This window comes from Propithecus coquereli, unplaced genomic scaffold (genome assembly GCF_000956105.1).
Source record: "Propithecus coquereli isolate 6110/MARCELLA unplaced genomic scaffold, Pcoq_1.0 Scaffold140, whole genome shotgun sequence".
Lineage (NCBI taxonomy): Eukaryota > Metazoa > Chordata > Mammalia > Primates > Indriidae > Propithecus > Propithecus coquereli.
This window is the reverse complement of record NW_012138303.1, coordinates 4,024,570-4,042,821: the sequence shown is the minus strand read 5'-3', so window position 1 is coordinate 4,042,821 and position 18,252 is coordinate 4,024,570. Positions and strand designations below refer to the sequence as shown.

Genomic DNA, 18,252 nt, shown 5'->3' with positions numbered 1-18,252 from the left:
CACACACACACACACACACAAGGTGCTAGCGGCCCCTCTGTGCTTCTGCTTGCAGGGACAAGGGGTCAGTAGGCAAAGATGACGTGGTAGGTGACCTGGTGGCCGTTGTCCCAGGCATAGAGCAGGCGGTCCTTGGGGTTGTAGTCTATCTGGGTCGTGTAGGAGTACTCATTCTCGAACAGCAGCCTGGGCACGATCTGCGTGTTGGTGTGCGTGTCGAAGGCGTAGGAGATGTTGGCATTGCGCTGGTTGTAGCTGTCCACGGCATACAGCACCCCGCAGATGACAAAGCAGTTGCCGTAGAAGTTGCGCCGCAGCCCCGTGCGCCACGTGGTCTCCTTCTGCGTGCTCAGGTCCGCGGCGTTGAGCTTGCTCAGGACGATCACCTCCTGGCTGAAGCCCTCGTCATCCAGGGCCGGGTAGATGAGCCACAGGCCATTCTCGTCCACAGCAAAGTCCACGTCCGAGTGACCCTGCCACCGCCAGGGGGTGGCCTCCTCATAGGCCACGTCGTGGAGCATGGCCCAGGCAGCCACGTAGCGCTGCTTCAGGTCGTACTTGATGATGTTGCGGGTGAAGGCCCGGTTGTAGTAGAAGGCGCCGTTGTACACCACGTGGCCCGTGCCGATCCAGCTGTACGGGAGCTTGTAGGAATTGCTCCAGCGACCTGCGGGCGGCCAGAAGGCAGGAGGCTTCAGAGCAGTGTTGCAGAGTGATGGGAGGAGCTGTCAACCAGGGCTCTGCTGCTTTCTAGTGCCTTACAGCACGTAGCTTAACCTCTGTGTGCCTTGGCACCCCCGTCTGCAGTGTGGAAGTGACAGTCCCCGTGTGCCTCCCTGAGCTGTCTCAAGGATCCAGGCTGCTAACATACGTGAGCATGGTCCGTTAACTGCCAAGGGCTATGGGAAAAGGAGGACGCTTTGCCATTGACTTCTGGACTGGGCTCGAGGTTGTCCCCTGTCCCGGGAGCTGGGAAGGAGGGGCAGAGCCAAGAGGCAGAGAATGTGAGGGAATGTGGAAGGGGGACTATGCTCTCAGGAAAGTCCTTTCGCCATCAGAGGAAAGTGTCACCCTTCTTGTCTACTGTCACCACCGTAAGAGGCCTGGCCATGACTGAAACAGAGGACAGTGGGGAAAGGAAGAAGCCACCTGAGTTGGACCCATAACACGTACCTTGTTTGAAGTTCTCCAGGTTCCGGAACTCTACCAAAGTGTTGCCGTAGTAATAGTTGGTTACGTAAATCCGCTCATCCTTGGCCAGGGGGTCCTTCATCCAGGCCCCTTCGTTCCGCCCATATGTGTTCTGGGTGGTTGGCCCCGTGATTGTGGAGAGGGTGTCCTTGCACCTTCCTGGTGGAGAAGAGGTGGGTGGAGGTGCTGGGATGATCTAATGATGTCCTGAAACCTTTACCCGCTCCTCGTCCCAGAGTCTGAACTCCTTGGCAGGCAGCCCTGTACAACCTGACCCCAGACGTTTTTCCAGCGTCATCTCCTGTTACTCTTATCCACCCTATACTTGACTCCTATAAAGCCATCCACTGTCCCCATCCTGGGCCACTTTCATGCCACCAAGCTTTGGTCCTGTTCTCTGACTTCTCAATCCTGTCCCTCAAGCACCTAAGATGCAAAGTCCTTTTCTGCCACCACACCCTCCTCTGGAGACCACGCTACCCTTCTGTCCCATTCTGCTCTCACAGGACCATGGATGTACCTCTCTTACAGGACATGGCATCTTGCACCCATGGTGCTTGTGCTTCTCTCTCCTGCACGCCCACCCCCAACCAGAGTGTAAGTGCCAAGGGCAGAAGGGCTGTGGCTTTTACTCAGTTGTGTTCTTGGTGTTCAGAACACAGTGTCTGCCATGCTGCAGGCACCCAGCAGATGGTCTCATACTTGGGTGACTACATAGCATGAGCAGTGTGACCAAAGGAGAGGACTCTGTAGGGTGCAGTCAAGAACATTGAGCTCCACCAGCTGCTGAGCTGCCCAGACTGTTTGGGGCTGGGTGACCAGTGGGACCAGCCCTGACTAAGCAGTGGATATTCATGCCCCTGAGGCCCACCTGCCGTCCTGGAGAGCTGTCCTCAAGCCCATGCCCCATCACTACAGGGAGCAGGATGGCAGGGCCCCCTGCTGGGGAACTGGAGGGGCAGGATGCCAAGTTCCCGAATAAGGAGCTTACTCTAGTTGTAGGAGCCTCCTTCAAAGATCAAGTTGGCCTTCATGGGACAGGCGCTCAGCAATATCCTTTTGAGTGGCTCTTTGGAGTGACCCAGTACCCAGGAGAGGCCCTAAGAGGCCACCACACTGGGTTCTAGCCCCATTTGCCGGCTTGCGTTGTTTCCTTGCATTTTTTTTTTTAACGTTGGCTTTGCTTGTTCTTGAGTTCCTCCTTGCTTCTTGGGGTTCGTTGTTGTTTTTTTCCCCCCCTAGGGGGTCATGGAGATGGGAAGAGGGCAGTGGAGGGGCAGTGACACAGCCAGGAGAATCCTGCCCTCACAGCTTCCTCCACCCCTGCTGGCAGCTGGGACCAGCCAAGCCCCCCACCCCCACCCTCACCACTGACAGCACAGATGGGCAACGCGATGAGAATAATTAGTCCTCGACACTAGCCTGGGACAAAAGTAACAAAGGCCTACAGTTCACATTCGGGGGTTCTCTAAATTCTAGGCCGCCTCCATTTCAAAATTGTTGCAATTGTTCCATCTGTCCTGCTCCCCCAGAAGCGGTCTGGGGGAGGAGCCTGAGCCCTGCGGCTGGCAGCACCGGCACAGGCAGCTGTGCCCTTGGCCCTGCGTCTGGGGTGGTGGGGGCTGGAAGTGGGATGAACATTGTTTTCCAGGCAGGCGTCACAGTTGGGTGCAGTTGGCAGGGTTTAGGCGGCTCAGTGTGGGGTTTATTAGGTCCTGATCTGACAGAGTGGGGAGAGATTCAGTCTCCACAAGACACACAACGGAACCTACACCCCAATGTCTCATTCCCCCAGAACTCAGCTCATCTGTTCAAGGCAATAAAATAGAAGTCTCTGGCTGAGCCCTGGCAGTAGAGGTTCGATGGAAAATGTCTCATTCCTGGTGCTAAGCGGGGCCCTGACTGCCAGCGGAGAAGCCATGTTCCCTCCGCACTGGGGTGAACCTTAGCATGGCCTCGCTAGGCAGTCCCCTGTCCCCAGCAAAGCCCAGCAAGGACACTGGTTCCTTGTCTGGCACCCCCAGACAATACCCCAAAACCCCACAAATGGCCATGAGGCAAGGTGTTTTCTGTTGAGTTGCCATGGCCATGCCGCCTCTCTGACAAAACAAGCACATTGCTGATGGACTCCTGAAAGCCAGGACTCAGCTGAGCTGTCCCAGGCAGTCCCAGAAATCCCTGCAGGGTCCTGACTCAGCACTGAGGCTCTGCAATGACAGGCGCTGATGTGGGGCTATACGTGTGCCCCAGGCTGCCTTTGGTCTCGGAAACAAGACCTGGGCTGGGGCCGTCAGTAAGAGCCGAGTCTGCCCAGTGAACGCAGGAGGATGGGAAGGGAGGAGGCTAGGCCCTGCCACTGACTCCAAAGTCTGTGCTGTCTCTATAATGTCACAAAGCTTTAATTTCTTTAGCAGTAAAACAGGTACAACATGTGCCCTGCCTACTTCACAGGAGAGCCTGGAGGATCCACTCTGACGACCGACCGTGTGGTCGGCTGAGTGATGGCCCCTAAAGACATCCACGCCCTAATCCCTGGAACCTGTGAATGTGACAAAGGGAAACAAAGGGACTTTGCAGATGTGATTAAATCAGGAATCTTGAAATGAGGAGATTATCCTGGACTGTCTGGGTGGGTCCTCGATGCAGTTGCAGTATCCTAATAACAGTGAGGCAAAGGGAGATCTGATCATAGAAGAAGAGGAATGACGTGGCCACAAGCCAAGGAATGCTGGCAGCCACCAGAAGCTGGAAAAGACAAGGCATGGATTCTCCCCTCAAGCCGCTGGAAGGAACCAGCCCTTCCGACACCTTCATTTTAGCCCTGTGAGACTCATTTTGGATTTCTGGCCTCCAGAACTGTTAGAGAATAAATTTCTGTTGCTTTTAGCCACTCAGCTTGTGGCAATTTAGAGGCATAGGAAACTAATATGGATGGAGTCAGCTTCTCAGGTTAGGGCAGGCATCTTTATTTCTGTAGGAAGAAGGGAATCCCCGCTTGCAGTCCCGTAGTCCTAATACCCAGGACCTCTGGACATATTTCCACAAGTCCCCAGACAGAGCAAATACTGGCCAGCACGCAGGGTGGCCGAGCCCAGGCAGGAACGGCAGCACGGACTGAGTGGTTTCAGAGCATTCGAAGACAGGATCAAGGGAAGGGGTCAGTAAGCCATGAGGCGCAGACACATCGCCACGCTCTGAGAATCTGGGGCGGTGCGGATGCTCCCACCCTTGGCAGCAAACTGTCAGCCTTGGAGAGAAGACACCCCATGTTGACTCCTCTTCAAGGGTAATGATGGAAAGACGGGCGACAGTTCAAAGGAAGTGCAGAGAAGAAAGTGCAATCTGCAACTCATCTTAGGTTTCCCCAGAGCAGGGCTGCCAACGATGCCGGTGACTGCTAACGTTTACTAAAGCTTTCTAAGTATTCACCCACTTAATCATCGATGGTGCTGGGAGGCAGCTGGCCCTGTTTCAAAGATTACCAGGGTCTGAGAAGAAGGGGCCCTTCCCCTCAGCATATAAACTTGCTCGAATCTCAGCATCCTAAAAAAATAAATCTGCAATCAAGAGGCTCCTCTGCCCTCCCAGCTCTCAGTTCTGGTGCTCACTCGATGAGCCCCCCGCAGGGCCCTCGGGAGCATCTGCTCCCCTCGGCACGTCATCGCGCACACTCCGCAGCCCCTCGACCTGATGGCTGCCTCACACGCTCGTGCGCTGCCCATCAGGGGGCTCTGCAGTCCTCTTATTCTGGGCAAGCCTCTCTTTTGGGTCAGAACCTGTGGGCCAGCCCCGGTGCCCACCCTCAGCCTCAGGAGGCGTCTCCCCCTCACTCGGCATCCACACGCTGCTCTCTCCTGGTCCCCGCACACCTCCTTGGTTGTGCCTTCTCCAGCTCTTTGGCTGGTGTCTCCTCCTCAGCCCACTTTCAGAGGTCACCCTGAAGGGCTCCACTTCTAGCCTCCTCCCTTCCCATCCTTCTGCGTTCACTGGGCAGACTCGGCTCTTACTGACGGCCCCAGCCCAGGTCTTGTTTCCGAGCATCGCACATCCAACCGCCTACTAGATGCTTTTCTCCTGGTGTCCTCCTGCTGCCTCCAACTTAATGGACTAAAAATAGAATTCCTTTGCTTCAGTTCACAGCCTGCTCCTCCTGCACTTCCCGTCCTAGAGAAAGCCAGGGCGCACCACCGATTCACCAAGCCAGGAACCTAGCTCATCTCTCACGTCCCCTCCCCTCACTCGCTCTCCAGCCAGGCACTGAGTCGCATCCATTCTGCCTCCACCTCTGTGGCTTAGTTCAGACCTCACTGCCTCTTGCCTGTAACGCTCCAATTGCACCAGTTGGTCTCCCTGGTTCATCTCTGCCCACTTGTAACCTATTCTTCCCAGTTATCCCTGGGCTGCTTTTCTGAGAAGCACATCTGCTTAAACCCTCAATCACCCACCATATCCAACCTCACACACAGCCCGGAGTCCCCATCCTAGCACATCAGCCCTCCTGCAGCACCACTCTTTCTTCTTGCTGTCTGCTTTCATTCAGAGGTCTCAATCTCAGATGCCAGCAGGGGCCAGGCAGGAACTGAAATGAGTGCGTCAGGCTGAGTGTGAGACAACACGCAGCAACAGAGACTATGGTGAACCGGAAGAGCAGCAGTCAAATTCAAGAATGTCACAAGGCATTTTGGGATGAATTTGGCCCTCAGGTTGCCAGCTTGAGATCTCTTGCCTATACCTCGCTGCTTGTCCAGTCAGGGCTGGCTTTATGTGCGTATGACCTGTGCAATCACACAAGGCCCTTGCTCGGAAGAGCCTTGCCTTGGTTTGATGCTCTGCTGTCGCCATCTTGAAGTTCTTTATAATTTTGCACTTGACCTTGTGTTTTATAAGTGAAGTCTAAAAGGACAACGGAGCATGTGTATGAGCAGAGAAGAATGCGTGATATGCGTGGTCGTCTTCCTTGTGCCCCTTGTGTATAGGGTTTGCTATGCCCAGAAAACACAGGATTCCAGGTGGACTCACTGGTGCATGGGAGTTCAGCGAGACTCAAAGTAAGTACAAGGTAAGCGTGTTGTTCTAGAGGTGACATTGTCCATGTGACCCAGAACATGCTTCGAAAGCAGAAAGAGGCAATAGTGTTCGAAGAAACATGAATGGCCAAGAAGCCCTCTTCTTTCTTTCTTGTGTTACTTTTCTGTATTAGAAAACAGCGTATGTTAAAAACAATATGGAAGAAGAGGGAAAGACAGGGCAACTCACAGTCCCTTTTCTTTTTAGTGTTTCTTCGCCCCAGAAGCTGCAGGTAGGGAGTGTTGGTGAAATGTTTGTGTATCAAGTGAAACAAAAACAGATGAGTTAGTTCTGTGTGGTTTCCACTATTCTGGTTAGAACAAAATACATATGTATGCAGGAGCTACTAAATGCAAATTGTGTCATTTTGGCGGATTCTGCACATGAGTTGAAAGATCTTATATCGGCACTTAAAATGGACATTGCAGAATATCAAGATAATGGTATAATTTGTGCTAGCAATTGAAAATTTTAATACAGACATACCTCAGATACATTGTGAGTTTGGTTCCAGACCACTGTAATAAAGTGAATATCGCAATAAAGGAAGTATCACGATAAAGCGAGTTATGCAAATTTTTTGGTTTCCCACTGCATATAACAATTATGTTTACGCTATACTGTATGTAGTCTATTAAATGTGCAATATCATTGTGCCTAAAAAAAGTACATACCTTAATGAAAAAATTATTTTTTAAAAAAATGCTGACAATCATCTGAGCCTTCAGTGAGTCATAGTTGCTGGTGGAGGGTCTGTCTTGCCTCGATGTTGATGGCTGCCGACGGATCAGGGTGGTGGTTGTTGAAGGTTGGGGTGGCTGTCGCTTTATCAACTAAGTTTATGTAATATTCTAAACTTTTTGTTGTCATTTCAACAACGTTCAGAGCATCTTCACCAGGAGGAGATTCCATATCAAAAAACCACTTTCTTGTAACTTTGCATAAGAAGCAATTGCTCATTTGTTCAAGTTTGATCATGAGATTGCAGCAATTCACTCACATCTTCAGGCTGCACTTCTAATTCTAGTTCCCTTGCTATTTGCACCACATCTGCAAGTTACTTCCTCCTCTGAAGCCTTGAACCCCTCAAAGTCATCCAAGAGACCTAGAATCAGCTTCTTCCAAACTCCAGCTAACATTAATATTTTGGCCTCCTCCCATGGAGGCCATCTAGAATGGCATCTAGAATGGTGAATCCTTTCCAGAAGGTTTTTAGTTTACTTTGCCCAGATCCATCAGAGGAATCACTATCTATGGCAGCTATAGCCTTACAAAATATATTTCTTAAATAATAAGGCTTGAAAGTTGGAATGACTCCTTAATCCATGGGCTGTAGGATAAATGTTGTGTTAGCAGGCATGAAAACAACATTAATCTCCTCGTATATCTCCATCAGAGGTCTTGGGTGACCAAGTGCATTGTTAGTGAGCAGTAATAGTTCAAAAGGAATCTTTTTTCCCCTGAGCTGTAGGTCTCAACAGAGGACTTAAAATATTCAGTAAACCACACTGTAAAGAGATGTGCTGTCATCCAGGCTTTGTTGTTCCATTTATAGAGCATAGGCAGAGTAGATTTAGTATAATTCTTAAGGGCCCTAGGACTTTGGGAATGGTAAATGAACATTGGCTTCAACTTAAAGTCACTGGCTGCATTAGTCCCTAGCAAGAGAGTCAGCCCATCTGTTGAAGCCAGACATTGACTTCTCCTCTCTACCTATGAAAGTCCTAGACGGCATCTTTTTCTAATAGAAGGCTGTTTTGTCTACATTGAAAATCTGTTGTTTAGTGTAGCCACCTTCATCAATGAGCTTAGCTAGATCTTCTGCGTAACTTGCTGCTTCACCTTGCACTTTTATGTTATGAAGACGGCTTCTTTCCTTAAACCTCATGAACTAACCTCTGCTAACTTCCAACTTTTCTTCTGCAGCTTCCTCACCTCTCTCAGCCCTCATAGAATTGAAGAGAGTTAGGGCCTTGCTCTGGATTAGGCTTTGGCTTAATGGAATCTTGTGGCTGGTTTGATCTTCTATCCAGACCACTGAAACTGTCTCCATATCAGCAAGCAGGCTGTTTCAGTTTCTTGTTGTTTGTGTGCACTGGAGTAGCACTTTTAATTTCCTTCAAGAACTTTTCCTTTGCATTCACAACTTGGCTAACTGTTTGGTATATGAGGCCTAGCTTTCGGCCCATCTTGGCTTTAGACATGCCTTCCTTACTAAGCCTAATCATTTCTAGCTTTCGACTTAAAGGGAGAGACATATGACCCTTCCTTTCACTTATAGGTCACTGTGGGGTTACTAACTGGCCTAATTTCAATGCTGTTGAGTCTCAGGGAATGGGGAAGCCCGAGGAGAGGGAGAGACAGGGGAACAGACAAGAGGTAGAGTGGTCAGAACACACACAGCATTTATTAAGTTCGCTGTCTTATACGGGCACGGTTCATGGCTCCCCAAAACAATTATAATATTAACATCAAAGATCACTGATCACAGATCACCATAACAGATAGAACAAAAATGAAAAAATTTGAAATATTACGAGAATTACCAAAATGTGACACATTAACATGAAGTGAACACACACTATTGGAAAAATGGCACCAACAGACTTGTTTGTCACAAACTTTCAGTTTGTAAAAAAAAAAACCGCAATATCTGGGAAGTGCATACAGCAAAGCCCAATAAAATGAGTGTGCCTGAAATAGCTAATACAGAACACCATAAAAAGAGAGAGACACACACAATGGCAGAGAGAAGAAAAGCTTTCTATTTGCCACTTTCGGTGGTACTTTGGCCCTGCTTTCTGAACACAGGGCCCCACGCTTTCAGTTTGCACTCGGCCCTGACTGTGGCGTTTCACTTCTGCTCCTGTTGGCGCTGGTCCTTCTCACTGCGATGCCACCTTCCTTCTTTGCCTGGCTAATTTTCCCTCATCCTTGGAGACAGCCAGGTCAGCATCTCTTTCCAGAAGAGGGTCCCGGCTGCCTCAAGCTTCCCGTGACCCACTGCAGCCTGTACATCCCAGTGCTCGCCACCCTGAGTTGCAGGCATGTTTCTGCGTGAGTCTCACATACAAGGTGTGTGCGACTCCAGGGAGGGCCCCTGCCTGTCTGTCTTTGCATCCTCGAACCCACGGCACTCCCCCGTCATCAGTGCTCGGTACTGTAATTGACTAACTCCGAATATTGTTCCCATGCCTAGAACCCTCTCCGTCACTTCTAGAATCGAGTCCCAACTTCTCGTTCCCTTCACCATCGGCCCCTGGGGCCCCACCTGGAATTCCTTCACTCTCCCTTGGGTATCCCCGCACGTGCCAGTGCATCTGGGTTGCCTTCCATCCCCTGCCCACCCTGGCTCATGCCCTGGGCTCTGCCTGGAGGCTTCCTCTCCGCCCTTTGGGCCTGGTGAGCTCGTGACCTCCCTTGGAGATGCAGCCTCATGGCAGAACGGACATGGCACCACTGGGACTACGTGTGCCCACTGCTGGCCATGCTTCCCACGTGCTCAGCCACCTCAGGCACCTGTCGCCTCCCCACAGTTAGCCCTTTTGTGGAAGCTCCTTCCCTTCGGAGCTTCACAGCCTGGCACAGTGTGGTGCTAAGTGAATTATGAGTGGACCCTTTATCCCTGTTGAGAGGCTTAGACTTCCATCCTTCATCCATTTACAAGGACATATTTTATCCACTTCATATTCTTATTTCTAGGGCCAGAGCCCCTGTGTTGCACAATGACTGGAGTCCCCAGCGGTTTGGGGGGCTGGGCCGGGGGCATCGGCAAAGACACTGCGACCAGAGCGTGCCTGCGGAGTTGGGGCCGGGGAGCTGCCTGTCCAGTGATGGGGCAGCCACCAGGGAAGAGTCTTGGTGCGGAGTCTGGGGGGAGGCTCTGGAAGCACGGCCCAGCCCACGTCAGCATCACCTTCCCTGGGCTGCCGCAGACCAGCCTCCCTGACCCGAGGCAGGCAGGGCTGGCCTTCTCACCACGGCCAGCGTGGCCAGCCAAGCCTCGGGGGTGGTTACGGCCATATGCTTTGTGGGGGAGACATTCCTCATAGTTCACGGTATTTCCTAGATTCAGAGGCGAGCCAGCCTCTCTCTCTGGTATTGTCATAAGCTCACTGTCCTCTTTGTCTGCTCCTCCCCGCCCCCACCCCCAGTCAGCCCTTCTAACGGACACGTCAAGAGCTGCAGTCATTAAAGTCTGGGAATCTGCAGAGCCTTGGCCACGCGGCACATTGTCGTATTTCTCTGCTGTGGCCCAAGCTACTCCCCGAGCCTGGGCTGCCTGGAGCAGAAGCGCGACTCGCATGCGATCACCCCTTCCCCAAGCCCAGCTCTGGTCACTGACGGCGTCTTCCCTCTCGCTGTCCCAGAGCTACAGTCCAGCCAGATGCTCATTGCACAACCCAAAACAAATTCTAATTTACTTGTTTTTGGAGTTTTTTTCTGGAAATTTTATGACTCCCCTGAGGATAATGGCAGACACTTAAGGACATCACAAAACCAGGTTTGGAAACCCTGGGAAAAGATGTTCCTTTTAAAAGCAGCCCCGTTTACAACCACATCTTAAATAGCTCAAAAATCAACATTGCCAGACTCATCAAATAGCAAACAACCTTTCCCAGGCGGCCAGTGAGTGGCCCGGGGTCTGTTTCAGCCACGCGATTTTTATTTAACTGATGACTGGGCATGTCAGGGCATCATGGTCTTCCTCAGCCTGGCGCGGGCAAGTCAGAGTCTGCAGAGGAGGTGACGGTACGAAAATCCCAACGACACGGACCGCAGCCAGAGGAGGCACTTGACAGCCATAAACGATTAGAAATGGTTCCCAAACACAAACGTGTCAGAATTCCACATGGCCCGAACAGTCAGGCCTTTCCGTGCCTCACCCTCTTCCCACCCCTTGTTTGAAGAACACACTACATCTGCGCCCAGGACACAGAGGCAAGAACCCCAGCTCTTCCAAAAAACATCCTCGGCATGACAATGTCATTCTAGTTGAATAGAATATTGAACAACGAGAGAAAATATGCCCCCTCCCCTATCTCGCACTACTAGGTAAATGGCTGCCAGGACACAGGGTTTCTTTGGGCATCGGCATCTCAGTTGGCCCCTAGTGGAGGAGGGAAGGCATCTATGGGAGTTACACCAGGACACCCTGCTGGTGGCCAAACCCAGGGGAGGCAGATGGGGAGAGGCTGGGTGCTGGGACCCAGGCTGGGGTAGGGTATGGAGACAGCAGAGAACTCATTCCTAGCCAGCAAGTCACTGAGTCACCTGAGGGAAGAGGCTCCCAGGCTCAAATGCCATCACCTGAGGACATGCAAGGTGAGTGGGTCCTGCCTGCAGTCTATCTTCATGTAAGTGTTCTAGCTACGTGTGAAGGGGCAGCACAGGGCAGATTTCTAAATATCTGAAGAAAATTCCCTCCCACCCCATAGTGACAGTAAACTGAAGGGTGGATACACAGGGGCCCGGGAGCTGGCCCGTGGCAGAGGGGGAGGTGGGGCGCTGGCTCAGGGGCTGTGTTCCCAAGACCATGAAGTCCAGGCTGCACAGGGCCGGCGTGCAAGTGACAGCCTCTGCCCAGACCGCAGGGCATTCTGCAGAAATTCAGCAGGACCCCACCCTCCCAACCCCGCTTCAGAAACCTGCTTATTCATGCAGCGAGGAACTGGTCTTCTACTCCATGGCTAGTTTGCTCCCATCATGGGAGGAAAAGACAAGGAAAAGAAAAACACTCCTGCTCCTACCCCAACCTCTGAGGCCCAAAAACTGCCTTCTTGCTTAGCTTCCTCCAGGCCAGAGCTTTTGCTCGGGGGTCCGATTTTACTGGGCTGTATTTCCCTGCTCCCACTCTGATCTTACCTGGAATTTTCACTCAGTAGGAGTTCCTTGCTAAGTCATGGCCTGGTAAACTTCCTGCAGAAAAGCATAGACTATAATGGAGCAAATGGTCCTTAGCAAATTTCTAATTTCAACTGAGACCCCGAGAAGGGCAGGGGTTTGGCCAAAGTCACACAGCCACCCAGCGGTTAATGCACAGACCAGGCTGTTGGGCTCCCACCAAGTGCTCCTCCTACCACCTTATCTCTGGCAGCAGCTGGCACCTTATTCTGAGGAGGGATTGGGGACAAAGCTGCCAAGGGAGTGGGAGATGCAGAGAAGGGAAAGATATGTATAAGGCGAACCATATCCTCTGTCAAATTAAGTGTATGTTTCAACAAGCATTTTGATGAAATTATTATACAATAGTTTTATTTTTCAGTCACTATCAGTGGTGACTTAATGACTGTTTGGTTTAGTTCTTTTTGGAAAAGACATTTCTAACTAGCTCCTGTTTTCCTTTTGTTTTTCCCTGCACTCTCCTGTTTCACTACATTGTATCATCTTATAGCCATGGAGCTCCCAGGCAAAGAAGAGAACTGCATTCTCCAACCTTCTGGAACACATCGTGCTTTTTCAGACCTGTCTAGAAAACTCCTATTCACCCTTCAAAACCCAGCGCAAAGGACACCTCCTTAGAAAAGCTTCCCAAGCCTTCCTGGCAGCCAGGTTAAGCTAGTGCCCCTTCTTTCTTTTTCTCTGTTTCTCCATTCATCTGTTATACCATTTGTCACATGACACCATGATGTTTCCAAGTTCTGCAGGGCTGGGGCTCTGAGATTTTGCACTGGGACCCACTGCACTGGTTATTTCCTGCTTCCACTCTGCTATGACTCTGGGATTTTCCCCCAGTAAGAACCCTTTGTTATTTTAAGGCCTGGCAAACTTACTGGAGAAAACTGAACTTAGTCATCGCCAGATACCCCAGTCGTCACCAGATACCCCAATACCCATCACAAAGCCTAGTACGCAGAAAGCACTCAACAAATGTTTATAAAACTAATAAAGGTGAGATTTTGGCTTCATTAATTTATATATATTTTAAAAGGAGATTCCCAAACCTAGTTGCTGGCACATTTTGAATACATAAACCCTAGATGTTAACACTAATCATTGGTCAAAGGTGTGCTCCACTTGCCTTTCTCTATGAAGAACTCGGCCGTTTGGCCCCGCCCTCTCCTTGCAACCTATTTCCAGGCTTTTTACCTGAGCTGACCGGGAGGCCAAGGCCAGGTAGAGTGAACTCACCTATGACATTCCGGATGTCATCTTCTTCTTCGGGGCTCAGGGTGGGGCCGGCAGGGGTTGTCCCCTGCCCAGCAGTAGCATCTTGCCCCAGCAAGTTGGTCCTGACTGTGGTGGGAGGCGCTGGGGCCGTGTGTGTAGCCTCCACCCATGTGTCCCCAGGCGCCGTTGCTGGAGAAGCTGGGGCCGGAGGTGGCTGGGTGGCCGTGTGGGCCACGGTGGTGGCTGGAACCTGAGGAGAAGGATGAAGGACTGCTTCCCCCGTGGGATCCGGAAACGCTGAGGTCGTCGGGAGCGTTGCTGAGTGTGGTCTAACTGAGGCAGAGAGAGCGGGGTCGGCGACGCTGGGAGCTGGGGTCGGGGCCTGTGGCAGTGCTGAGGACAGGGGTGCGGTCTGAGTGCTCAGGTCACTTGTCACAGCAGTGTCATGTCCGGGATGGGTGGCTGCTGGCCTTCGGGTGGCTCTGGTCTGCAGGTCGTTGTGTCTCAGGAGCTGATCTTCAATCAGCAAGTCCACTCCATTGTCACCACTGAAGAACTCGTCTTCTGTGAAACAGATACAGGGCTCGCTTGTGGGACGGGAGGGGAACAACGTGCAGGTGGCCGAGAGCACATGGCAATCGGCAGGTTAACGGCCTTTCCTCAACACGACGGCCTGATGTAGGGATGGGGCCCGCTGGGATTTTAGGAGAAGGTAGAAAGGAGCACAGCTAGAAGTGTGTTGTATTTCCCGGAGGCTTCCTCCGAGTGGACCGTGGCTGTCCTCCACCCAGGACACGGGGCACTGGGAGGCCGCACAGTCACGGCTGTGAGCCCTGGTGTCTGGGAGGAAGTTAGTCAACCAAGCCACCCTTTGAACAAACGTCTATGGAGCACCGACGACAACAGTGAACAGAACAAAATCCTTGACCTCACAGAGCTTCTGTTTAGTGGTGGAGACACTATATAATAGAGAGATAGGTTGTACGTTTGAAGGGGCTCTGGGGAAAAAAGTAGAGTAGGACAAGGAGGGTCACGAAAGCTGGGAGGGAAGGGAAACTTGAAGTCATGGATACGGTGGTCGGGATGGGACTCACTGAGACGGAGAGGCGAGCAGAAGCCTGGAGAAGATGAAGGAGTTAGCCTAGCAGCTATGGGGGGTGGGAGGACTCGGGGAAATGCAGCAATGCAAAGGCCCTGAGGTGGACACGTGCATGTTGTGGACAGCGAGGTGGCCAGTGTGGACGAAGCAGGGGGTGCGAGGGGAGAGCAGCAGGAGGCGAGGCCAGAGAGAGAACAGGAGCTGCCATGTGTGGCTTGGAGGCGGTGCAGGGACTTTGGTTTTTATTCTGCGTAAAACAGGGGGGGCTGCGGGGTGTCAAGCAGAGATGGAACGTGGGGAGGCAAAGATTTTGTCGAGGGGACACAGAGAGCTCTAACCACAAAAGAAACGATTAGCAAAGCGAACTTCATGTGTTCATGGAAAGCACCATTAAGGGACTGAAGACGCCAGCCAGGAGCACAGGGTCACTGTGCCACGCGTCTGATCACAAAGGACTTGTATCCAGAACATTTTTAAAAACTCCCGCAAATCAGTAACAACAACAAAAAGACCGAAAACACAGTTATAAATGGGCAAAATGATGATTCTAGCTCCTGGGTTGAGAATAAACTAGGCAGAGGCGAGGGCAGAAGCAGAGAGACCGTCAGGAGGCTGCTGGTCCCACCTGATGGGGAAGCGACGAGCTGAGGCACAGCGGGAGAGGGAGGAACGGGGACCGTCTGGGGGTTCTGGGCAAGGAAAAGAAAGCAGACGAGGGGAGGAGGCGGGCTGCGAGGAGGAACGCTGGAAGAGCAAGTATTAAGGAAACAAGATGTGATGATGGGGAAAGGGATGATCTATCTTCTGTGAAAAGTAAGGAGGATGGAGTCAAAGGGAGGAGACTCAGGTAGGATGCTCAGGGCCGCTGGAGGGGGGAAGAGGCAGGAGAAGCCCAGAGTGTGGCCCTGAGCGAGTCATTCCTTCCAAGCCTCAGTTTCCTTATCTGCAAATGGGGAGGACTGGACTGGAGGGCCCTGAGGTCCCTTCCAGCCCAGCCATGCTCTGCCATGGGGTCTTCTGGGAGCCCAGAGAAGTTAAGTGGCTTGCCCCAGGCCACTCAGCAAGTCGTGAGGAAATGCAGCGAGAACTCTGGATAACGGTAGCTCTGCAGGGCGGGGCCCCAGCAGCAATCAGACCGAAGAAGGGGAGAGTGGTTCCCAGCAAGTCCATCCCCCCAAGGCCCAATTGGAGACCCCCTCCCTGCCCTGCCTCTGGGCCAGCTGGGCTGACCCCAACTCACGCTGCTCTTCGATGTCATTCTCTTCCTCGGGGACCTTGGCTTTATAGTAGGTGATGCCCCGGATGACAGTGGGCTGGGAGGCCGGCCGGCCCCTCAGGTGGACCTGCCTCTGCAGGGGCCGCCGTGGCTTCACCACCTCGGGTGGATCCAGGGGTCGCGTCTGCAGGAGCTCGATGGAGTTGATCTGCTGGGACACGGTTTCTTCCTGCAGAAACCGCTCTTCATACTGCTCCTCAGAGGGGACAGAAGGGAAGGTCAGGTCACTGGTCAGAGGCAGCAGGCAGCTAGGGGCAGTGCCGGACACCAACAACAGCTATGCCAACAACAGCAGCCCTTCCGAAGAGCCAGGCACTGTTCTGAGTGCTTTACGTATGTCTACGTATGTTCATTAACCTTTCTAGCAGTCCTGTGGGGTAGGACCTATTTTTATCATGCTCATTTACAGATGAAGAAACAGGCACAGAAAAGGCTATATAAATTGCCCAAGGTCCCACTACAGGTAAGTGGGAAGGCACGACTTGAACCCAGGCAGTCTGGCTCAGAAATCGGTGTCTAACCCCGATGCTATACCGGCCAGAGAATGCAGTTCTCTCAGCTCTGGCCCAGGGTGCTGGGGGACTTAGATCTGGTATAAGTTGTTTCCAGCAAGATCCACATGAGCGGAAGAGTGTCTGGGCTGGGACATGAAGTCTGAGGACCCAGATGCACATCCCCTCAGGACAAAGCCTAACTGTTTACAGCGATCAGTATGGGCTTCCTGAAACACACGTCACTCCCAGAACCAAGCTCGCCTCCTCTTGTTCCACCCCTCTGACCTCCCCCAACAAACACCCTAAGTATTCCAGTCACCGGGCCAACTGCTGAACCTCCTGGCTCCCCTGAGCCACTGGGTTCGTGTTCAGACTCTCTTCCCCCCACATAGCTACTTAGTGAAATCTACCCATTTCTCAAGGCCCAGCCCAAATCTCAGGTCCCCAAGGAAATACCCCCAGACCTTGGCGTTCAGAATTAATCCTTTTTGCCCAGTCCTCACTTTGTGCTTTGTGGCAGAGACTTCTAATTATCCACCCAAATCCCCTGCCCCCTTGCTCCTTACTAATGGAGACCTGGTTTTGTGGGAGTGGCTATGGGACTGAATTCTGGCCAGTGGGGTATAGGTAGAACTTGGTGGGAGAAACATTTGGAAAAGTTCCTTAAAAGGGGAGCTGACTCCGCTGGGAAGTATCTTTTGCTCTCTTCCTTATTTCTCCATCCTGAAATGTGGACAGGATGGCTGTCCACCATCTTGTGACCATGAGGAGATTTTGAGAATGAAAGTCACTAATTACATCTTGGAGTTAATCATATTAGCCCTGGACCACTTGCCTCCAGTGCCATTCTACGCGAAGGGACAATAAACCGTTCTATGGTCCATGGTAATGTATTCGAGTCTCTTACTCAAAGTTGAACTCAACTCCTAATGGAAACAAGTCTGCGCTTCCATTATACCACCTCTCCCTGCCGACCTTCCACAGGCATTATTTAAGGATGTTGTTAACTCTGTAGACTGTGAGAATCTGGAAGAGTAGAAACCATCTCTTGTTCATCTTTGATTCCCTGGATGGATGCTCCTTAATATTTGTCAAATTGAATTTCTGAATCATAACACATCCCAAGAAACTGTCTGTATTTGTGACTGGCATTTGATTTTGTCAAATCAAACGAGGCTTTAAAGTAGATAGCGCAGAATCTGGTGTCCGGGCCTCTTGATGGCACTGTGGGAATGCCACTGGGACAGTTCCAGTCAGGGAGGACTGCCCTGTCCTCCACAGAGCTGCTGCCCAGGGACTGGCCTCTTATGTCCACAGTATGGCAGGGTCTCTGGGTCCTGTGTGGGCCCATCCCTGCCCAGGATTACAATCACCCACCTTTGAAAGCAAAAGACCTTGGGTGCAAGTCCTGTCACCTGGTTGTGCTCAAAGTCAGGGCCACCCCACGGGTTGGCCCAGCTCCTGAGGGACAGTGGCTCCGTCAGAGAAGTATGGGAACCTGAGAGGAGTGTGGCCCAGCCCTGCTCTCGTGGGGACTTCAACAGCTGAATAATGAAGAGGTGGCTGCGGGAAGCCATGAGCTGCCCCTCCTCGACCAGGAGGCGGTGGGCGTGCCCCCTTAAGCCCTGTGATTCTAGGCCTTGGTGAACTCCATCTAGAAGGCAGAGCCTGTGCGGATATAAAACCTCTGTCCTCAGACGCCCGGTGCCCTGAAGCCGAGCAGGGCCTTCAGCCACTCCACGTTGGCTGCAGGGACCCAGTCACCACGGCCAACTTCCTCACTTTGCACAGGACATGCACACCAGGCTCTTGTTTTGGACCTTTACGATTTGGCCCGGAGAAAACCTGGAGTCCTCATTCCCAACCACACCCCCAAGTGAGCTTGTTTTCCTGTAACAAGAAGAGTTATCCAGATGGCACCACTGATACGGCCGTTCCTGAATATGCATCTCTGCCCAGCACACAGTGGTGACTGGGAGGCGGGGGACACCTTTCTGCCAACCTCCCCCAGTGGG

At 52.1% G+C, this 18,252-nt stretch overlaps 1 protein-coding gene across 2 annotated transcripts in view; it reads right to left on the bottom strand.

Annotated features, from left to right (window-relative positions):
* Positions 1-4: 4 nt before the first annotated feature.
* Positions 5-18,252, bottom strand: part of OLFML2B (olfactomedin-like 2B) — a 37,867-nt gene continuing 19,619 nt past the window's right edge. The window contains exons 5-8 of one of the 2 annotated variants that reach the window (XM_012639529.1): positions 15,708-15,933; positions 13,390-13,932; positions 1,174-1,350; positions 5-667 (exon numbers count right to left, since the gene is read on the bottom strand). In XM_012639529.1, coding sequence (XP_012494983.1) covers positions 66-667; positions 1,174-1,350; positions 13,390-13,932; positions 15,708-15,933 — 1,548 coding nt within the window. In that variant the 3' untranslated portion in view covers positions 5-65. Of the gene's footprint in view, positions 668-1,173; positions 1,351-13,389; positions 13,933-15,707; positions 15,937-18,252 lie in introns of both variants that reach the window. The other variant, XM_012639528.1, reaches the window with a different exon arrangement.